Source organism: Cicer arietinum, chromosome 6 (genome assembly GCF_000331145.2).
Source record: "Cicer arietinum cultivar CDC Frontier isolate Library 1 chromosome 6, Cicar.CDCFrontier_v2.0, whole genome shotgun sequence".
NCBI lineage: Eukaryota > Viridiplantae > Streptophyta > Magnoliopsida > Fabales > Fabaceae > Cicer > Cicer arietinum.
In genome coordinates, this window is record NC_021165.2 from 6,102,065 (window position 1) to 6,110,396 (window position 8,332).

At 34.4% G+C, this 8,332-nt stretch overlaps 2 protein-coding genes across 2 annotated transcripts; one reads left to right on the forward strand and one right to left on the reverse strand.

Moving 5' to 3' along the window:
* Positions 1 to 164: 164 nt before the first annotated feature.
* LOC101515780 (TOM1-like protein 5) lies at positions 165 to 1,994 on the forward strand. The gene is made up of 4 exons (XM_004503786.4): positions 165 to 400; positions 833 to 918; positions 1,186 to 1,347; positions 1,461 to 1,994. Exons 1-4 carry the CDS (start codon positions 290 to 292, stop codon positions 1,819 to 1,821), a joined length of 720 nt encoding a protein of 239 aa, XP_004503843.2. The 5' UTR covers positions 165 to 289; the 3' UTR covers positions 1,822 to 1,994.
* A 208-nt stretch (positions 1,995 to 2,202) lies between these two features.
* Positions 2,203 to 7,565, reverse strand: LOC101515447 (ferrochelatase-2, chloroplastic-like). The gene is made up of 11 exons (XM_004503785.4): positions 7,331 to 7,565; positions 7,072 to 7,228; positions 5,978 to 6,305; positions 5,750 to 5,893; positions 5,360 to 5,461; positions 4,972 to 5,075; positions 4,750 to 4,876; positions 4,316 to 4,468; positions 3,441 to 3,541; positions 3,118 to 3,319; positions 2,203 to 2,879 (listed from the first exon to the last, which is right to left on the reverse strand). The coding sequence occupies exons 2-11, from the start codon at positions 7,167 to 7,169 to the stop codon at positions 2,655 to 2,657; spliced, it is 1,584 nt and encodes a 527-aa protein (XP_004503842.1). The 5' UTR covers positions 7,170 to 7,228; positions 7,331 to 7,565; the 3' UTR covers positions 2,203 to 2,654.
* Between the last annotated feature and the right edge of the window lie 767 nt (positions 7,566 to 8,332).

Consider the following 8,332-nt stretch of genomic DNA (forward strand, 5'->3'; position numbering starts at 1 on the left):
AATAATAATAATAATAATAATAATAATAATAATAATAATAATAATAATAATAATTTATTTATTTTGGGGATGGAAAGCAGATACAAAAATTTGTCCAAATACAATAGCGTTTATTTAATGAAATAAATGAAGGCAGATTAATTTTAAAATCTATTTTCAGTTTGGTGCTTTTTCTTTGTTCCTTTGTGTGTGTGTGTGTTTTTTAAATTCAGAGGCATGGGTGATTCTTGATCTGGTGGAAAAATGTCATTCTAAAGAAATTTGTTATCGTTGCAATCTTTCATCATCTATGAACATCTCTTATTTTGCAATTACATTTTGCAGCATTATCCAAAAGGCTAGTAATGCATTGGAAGTTCTAAAAGAAGTCCTTGATACTGTTGATGTCCAAAATCCTCAGGTTCGCCAAGGATCTTTCATAATGAAACTAGAATTTCACACTCCAAGAATATTATAATTTGCGCATTATCTCGACTCATATTAGATACATCGATATGTCTCGCCTCAATTTTTTTTTGATTATCGGTTTGAGTAGACAACAAGAAAGGAGGTTGAGAGGTTAAAGCTAGTGCTTCAGATAATGATAAAAACTGCATAGTAACTACTTTTTTAGTAAAATAAATAATATCCAAATATCGCAAACTTCAAGATTTTACAGAAAAATAAAAATTATGAGGCATTAGCTGTCAACTGGAAGAAATTGACAAATGACTATGACGCTCTCTTGATACTTTTTTTTATCTTGTCTTGTGAACCAAAAGACCTGTGATGTTCTTAGGAAACATGTAAATAATCATAGTACACTTTTTGCTGAATCTGAATTATTTTCTAGGGAGCAAGAGATGAATTCACCCTTGACCTTGTTGAGCAATGTTCATTTCAAAAGCAGAGGGTAATGCATCTTGTGATGGCTTCTCGGTAAGGCTGCTTTAAATTTCTTTTTACTACCAAAAGCAAATACAATTGGTATAAATATATTTTCTTTGTATAGAAGCAATTAAGGCGATAAATGGCTATTTAATCACTGTTTGAAATACAACAAATGACTAGTGGAGTGGTTAACTGTTCTTAAACTGGAATATTTTTCATTAATGTAAATTTCTTTAATATTGGTGTATTTGTGCATGCATGCATTTATTCTATGGTTAGTTTTTGGTTCAACTTTTTTTTCTTGGATTTTTGTAGAGACGAGAGGACAGTTTCCCGAGCAATTGAATTGAATGAGCAGCTTCAGAAAGTTCTAGCAAGACACGATGACCTGCTTTCAAGCAAAGTTACAACAACTGCGAATCACTTTGACCATGAAGAAGCAGAGGAGGAGGAAGAACCCGAACAGTTATTCCTAAGGTGCCTTGCTGGTTATTGAATAATCTAAAGTTATTCCCCTTTAATGAACATTTAAACTCGGTATTTGAGTATTCATTCATCTCTGTATGACCAACAATGCCTGATACTTGCAGATTACGCAAAGGAAAAGCTTGTGTAAGGCCTGAAGATGAAGAAACTAAACCTCGGTTTCCTCAATTGGGTTTGCTTGAAGAGAGACTCAACCGTCCGCTAATAAGGCCACTCTCTTCAGAGCCATCTCAAGAAGCTAATGCTCGTCCTGTACCTGTTGTAGCTCCTCCTCCAAGTGCAAAACACAACGGGGAGCTTCCTCATGTTGCAATTCCACCACCACCTGCAAAGCACACTGAGAGAGAAAGATATTTTCAGCATAATAAGGACAGTGCCACTTTGGCTGGCCATATCAGAGGCCTCTCGTTACATAGCCGCAATGGCAGCAGCTCGCAGAGTGGAAGCTTTGATTTTAGTGATTGATTTCTTTAACAGAAGAATCTTCTTTTTAACTTTTTTTTATAGAGTTGGTGGGGTGTGTGAATTATATATATGTTGCATGTAATAAGGAGCTCTCTGAGGCAATTGACCATGACTTGAGGTTTTGTACATTCCAGATGCAAGGAGCAACCTGTGGAGAGCTTTTTCTTTATTGATATTCCCTGATCAATTTCTTTTCGTAGTACCCTATCTCCAGCGGAAGTCAGAATCCCCGTTGCCTTGTTTCAAAAGAATCAATTGTGTTTTTGTCCGTTTGAAGTGCATGTTGTAATGGAAAAAGCACCCAACTTGTAGGGGGTGAAGAGTCCACTAAACTTTGTATTATTGGCACAAAGGTTCTTATTGAAAAATAAAACAATAAAATCAGTCTTAACAAGCCTGAATTCTTATTGACCAAATAATAAAACCAAGTTCGAACCTATAGTCTGGTGTTGACAAGCCAGGAAGCAAACAAAATGAACAAGAATTTCTGCACCCGATTCAAACTCTATCTCTCTTGTCAACAACATAGTACAATTGACAAAGTCTCTCATAAGTTCTCAAGGAACTTGTTATGCCAATAACTGCTTTTTAAGCTACAACAGCTATCACAGATTCATGAAGCCCAAATAAAAATGCTTTAGATACATACAAGAGGAAATCACTATACATAATTTTTCTCTTACCATCCACAAAAGCTGTGACTAAACTAGATTTTAGAACTCCTTCTCTGAGTGCATGACTTCGATTGTAAGGGGCATTTGTGATTATGCTAATGGTATACATATACAAGCAAAACTAAATTCCATTGCCATCGAGTGGAGGGTAGGGCTCATTCACCTAAACAAGGGCAATATTCCCCACTGGTGCAAAAATCCCTCTCCAGTGGTGACTTCTAAAAACAACAGAAGCAGCACAGCAATCATAGCTGCTCTTCCATTCCAAGTTTCAGCACTTTTAGTCCATCCCCATTCCCACACCAGTACAGGGGGTGGCAACTCCCTACGTTGCGAGTCATATGCTGCCAATAACTCTTCTACACTGCCCAGGGGAACCAGAGACTGCCAACAAACCAAAACTTTCTTTTAGATTGCACAATGAAAGCATGCAAAACTACAGAATGCACTATTACATCTATGTATCTTTTTTTGGGTAAACTCACTGTTATCCCAGATCAAGAGTCAGACTAATCTCTTAAGGTACTGGCATGTGTATCTACGACAACTCAACAGATAACATTGAATAAAATATTTTCTTTCTAGAATAGAAAAATATAAATATGAGAGTCGATAAGAGTACCTGTCGAGCTTCAAGGTTTGAAACTGCCATTGCACCGACGTATGGGAGACTCTCGATTACAGCATCTGCCAAGTCTGAAATGAAAGTGGCTTCACATCCCAGAGCAGGAACACGGCCCCATTTTTCGATTCCAGATTCTAAAGCCAATTCTTTGTATTCAACATCAATTTCTTCTAGTGTTTCAATATGTTCACTGACAAAGCTGTAATAAAGAAGTTAAACCAAATACTAGTGTTACTTACTCTCAATGCCGGTCAGAGAGAGAATTTGATAACTTTACGGATAGTAGTAAAATCATAAATAAAAAACAAGGTTGATGTTACCTAATTGGTACAGCCAGCAGACTTTTTACTCCCTTTTTCCCAAGTTCAATTATTGTGTCATCTGTATAAGGTTTTAACCATTCCACAGGTCCAACTCTACTCTGTACAAGAATTATAAGAAACTGTTAGAAATTTGGAAAAGAGTGTATCTAAAAGCAGTAACAAGATTTGGCCATAGGAAGAGGCTGGTGCATATTTATTGTGTACTGCAGAGATAAGTTATCTGCAGCATCTATTGACTTGATTAAATCTAGTCCTCAGCAAGAATGCTGTTGAGAAGTCTTTGCACGGTTTCTCGAGATCTATATTGAAGAGGATTATTTTTAGCAAAGAGTTTTCTCTATGTCAGCTGAATCACACAAACTGTTGATAATATTATGGCCTACTTGATAGGGAATTTCCAATTGTAACTTTGGCGAGGACTATACTGGCAGATTTATTCTTCATATATGTAAGCTGAAAATTTTTCGTTAAACATCGGCCATATCAGCGCCATGACATATTTTTTGACAATCGCCATGGCCAATTTGTGAAGGATGGTGGTACCATGGCGTTTTATGGCAGATAAGGTGGCTAAAAATGGTGAATTTTCGGCTTCCCGCCATGGTCTGCCATTCGTCATAGATAATGCTGAGCTGAAAAGAAATCTCACTCTAAAGTCTAGACTTTTGAATTCCTTGTGGTGGAAATGTCCCATCCTTGACAGGAATGTTCGCTTTTGGATGAATGAAAAATATGATAGAGTTTCCCTCTCGGTAAACATTATATCATCAGCTTGGATAAACACCGGTACTTGTGCACTTTATGAATCAACATCGTGCATTAAAACATCGAAACCAGAAACTGAGGATCACAGATTTCTAATAAAAAAGTACCTGATAAGCAAGTGTGTGTGCATTAGTTATCTTTCTTTTCTCAAGCTCTTCCATGATCAAATCCACACATTCCTCCATCTCTGCCTTGTATGGATCACCAGCCTCTTCCACATAAGCAAGTGGCACTCCATGTGCACTAAAGAATATCATGACCTGCAACAAGAATTAGTCACTAGGACTAACAGGAAATATTTACAATGAATTGACACCCAACCTTAAGCTTAAAAAAGCTTGAATTTCCGGAAAAACTGTCATCGATGCTAAAAAGTAGGTTATGTTATTCCTACAGCCATCATTCTATTATCCTAACCACAAATCTGATAGTGACTATATAGATTATAAGCTATCAACATTTGAAGTAGAAGAATAACAATGATAAGATGAAAATATTTAGGATCCACACGTCTGTCATTTAAATATAAATGAAGTGGTACCTTCTCTGGGCAATCAAAACTCTTTAGCTCTTTTTCAATTAAATTTGCCATGGCCTTTATGTATCCTTCGCGTTGGTACCACGAAGGTATTACCGTATGCTGCATGTTGACTAGATACTCATCCTCTCTAAGGAACCAATAAATAATTGACATCATAACAGGATGTTAGATAATAAATTGGAGTGTGATGATGTGATAGGAGTAGATTTTTATAGTAATCACCGGAATATACTCTCCAGGAGACGCAAACTTGAACCACTGGTTGAAATTGAAAATTGTGGATATAGTGGAAGCACAACGAGCTTTGTAATTCCATCCCTTTTAATCTACATGATATATTTCAAAGGAAAAATTAACCATGACTGGCTGAGAGTAAATCACAAACAGATCAACGAGTTAGCTCAAAGGTTAAAGTTTATTCAAGAAGATAGTCTGTAAGATCAAATATTTGATAAATAACATAAGTGACCTTAATTGTCCCAAAGAATACAAAACTTATACATTCAGAATGGCAATAATTTCGTACAATCTGAGGCTAAACACTGTTATTATTAATATCGTATTGGTAATCCAATCTGACACTGTAATATACGATAAAGATGATCGATACCTGCTCAATAGCCTCTTCGGTGAATGGATGCCAGTAACGCATGCCAACATACACTTTGGCTGGGACATTCTTTTCAAATAGAGATTTTTTTAACTCTTCTGCCTGTATATAAAATCATTAAAAGCACAAGAGCAATAAGAGGGAGAAAAAATTAACAAAAGAAAGCATTTAATGTAGTGTACATGTACTGTATTGTACCCCACAATACATCACAGCATTAGAAAAAGTTTCATAGCATTTGGTACATAAACAAAGCTAAAAACCGTTCTTTCTCACACGTAACAATTCAATATCTGGTAAATTAAAAAAGTTTCCAATGCGCTACCTAACAATTTGAGAACAAAATATGTGTTGTAGTGTATAGAAAAAAGTTATCAGGAAGTGTCATGCCTGTGCATCAGTCATACGTCTAAGAGGGGATCCACCGCCAATTGAAGCATATCCTTCTTTGCTCTTTGGTGCTCTTAAAACAGATACAAATTGAGCCAACGGCTTTTGAAGAAAACTAAATAACCTCGGCAATCGTATAATATCCTGCATGATTGTACAGAAAAATGTAACTTATAGAGATAAAAACAATTTCCTCAGATGAACATTGTGCTAAAGCTAGAACTTTACTGGATCAGCAAAAAGGTTAAACAAAAACGGCTGCACATCTTCTAGAGTCTCTGGACCTCCAAGGTTTAACAATAACACTCCGATCTTATCATCACCAATAAGAGGCGTATCAGAAACATCTTGAGTGGTTGAAGTTACTAAAGCTTCCACTGGTAGCAGGTGCCTTTTGAGTGATTTCTTGGAAACCAAGGGTTGTGCTTCAGACCCTCCTGGAGAAAATCTTCCAACCATGCAATTTTTCGAGGGATTAGTGCTAATGGAAGCTTCCACGTGGCCTCGAGAGCAGCGGTACACCTTTTGAGTTGTACAGATTGCCTGTGGCAATATCCTATGAAAATAAAGAAAATTAGAGCATTAGAAAACTCTAGTAAAAGTTGGTAAGAAAATAGTTGAAATACAAGAAAAACCCAATTTCATACGAGGGAAAAGATAGAGTATTTTCGATCTTTCAGAGCATCAAGATGATGTGAAATTGTAAATGTCAACTGTTTGTACTTTTGAACAAACAAATGGAAGTTTTATCTTAGCATACAACACATGCAAATTTAAGAAGCCTACACAATTTGAGCCTGGATGCACAATTGGAAAGAAATTATAAACACGAAATGCATTTGAACGAAAAATTTAGCATTTCACAGCTTCAAAAAGACGGTAAAAAAATGGAACTCGAGTGAAAATCATGACGATTGGGCCGCTTAAAATACAAAATTTATGGCCATGGACAATTCGGGTAAGGTTTAGAGGGAACAAAGAGTACATGAAATTTGCAGCAAAAATAAAATAAAAAAGAGTACAAGAAACATTATAACTATATTAAAGTAAAGTTGAATTTGTATTCAACCCTATAGAACTCCATATAAACCATGGAATGCAACTTTCCACCAATTAGGACTACTTTTTTGCTTATATTTGAGTCCATAAGGAGTAATTGATAGGGCCATTAGTTCAGATTTTAGAATACGGTAATTCTGATTAAATAACCACAACTTCAGATCCTATCAAATAGAAACTAAACTACAAACAAAAAATAAACTTGGCAAAATAATTGGCTACTAAAAATGTTCAAAATAACCATTGTAAAAAGGATCACTTACATAGGAAACTTGAAATTACGAGAAGCACAAGTAAGGCATGGATGAGGACGAATATAAGAGCAAGAAGAAGATGAAGGAGCACCAATTGGAGAATTCATAGTTTTTTACAGTAAAAAAAAAAGCACAGAACTTTGACCACAAAATCTTCCTTCAATTACTGCACAACCACAAATGCACATGTTTGAGTCATTAGCAACCAAAAATCAAGCTAAAAAAACCAAACCCGTAAATTGATTTATGAAAAAGGAATAAACTTTACCTAATTCCCACAAATTGGGAAAATGGGTAGCTACCAAGTAGTAGGTGAACTATGAATGAAGTGTCTTTCTTTATTTTTTCTCTATTTTTGTTTATGGGGTTTTTCTTTGAACTATGAAAGTGTTTATGAATTAAAGGTAGAAAAATGCTATAAATGTTTTTGAATCTGAAATCTGAATTGAGAATTGAGAGTGACTGGTGAGACTGAAAAAAACACACACCTCTTGTTCTTTTCTTTTCTTTTTTTGTTTATCATCTAATCTTTCAACAAATTTTACTGCCCACTATTTTCCATTATTATTATCCTTTTTCTCTCATTGTCATTATTTGGACAATATGTTTACCAAATTAAATGTTCCCTTTTGACCTTTTCCTTTGATGGCTACACCTTTTTCTGGATTTATTATTTGTTTTTAATATTTTTAATATAAATAAATCCATGAATGAAGATATATTTTTGAATTATCCATTGTAGAGGCCTTGTACCCATGAGTATTTATGACATGTATATTATTTGTAATTTATCTTCAAATTGTTGGTGATATAAAGAAAACTTAACACTATGTTCTTGTTAAAATTGATTTATTTTGGGAATCATTATTTTTCACTTTCAAATATAAATAAAACTTTTAAAAAAATGATATCAAAAAATTGAAAAATATCATAATAATTGTTTTAAAAATATGTGGATCAATGTTATAAAAACAACCTGATACAAGTTTTTTTTTGTAATTGACGTGTCTTTTAGAACATTTGAATTTTTAATCAACAACTTTTTTTGTGCACAAATGTGTATATGTTTTTTTATTTTTTGTTTTTATTTTATTTTATCATCTTGATGCACGAATATGTTTTAATATAAGTTTTTTGAACAAAATTTTTTGTGGTGAAATGAGTGAAAAACGATTTTGTTGTTTATAAATAGTGGCAAAATTAGAATTTTGAATTGTTGGAAAATATGACAATTTTAGACATGAAATTATCATAAATAACAAAGAACAAA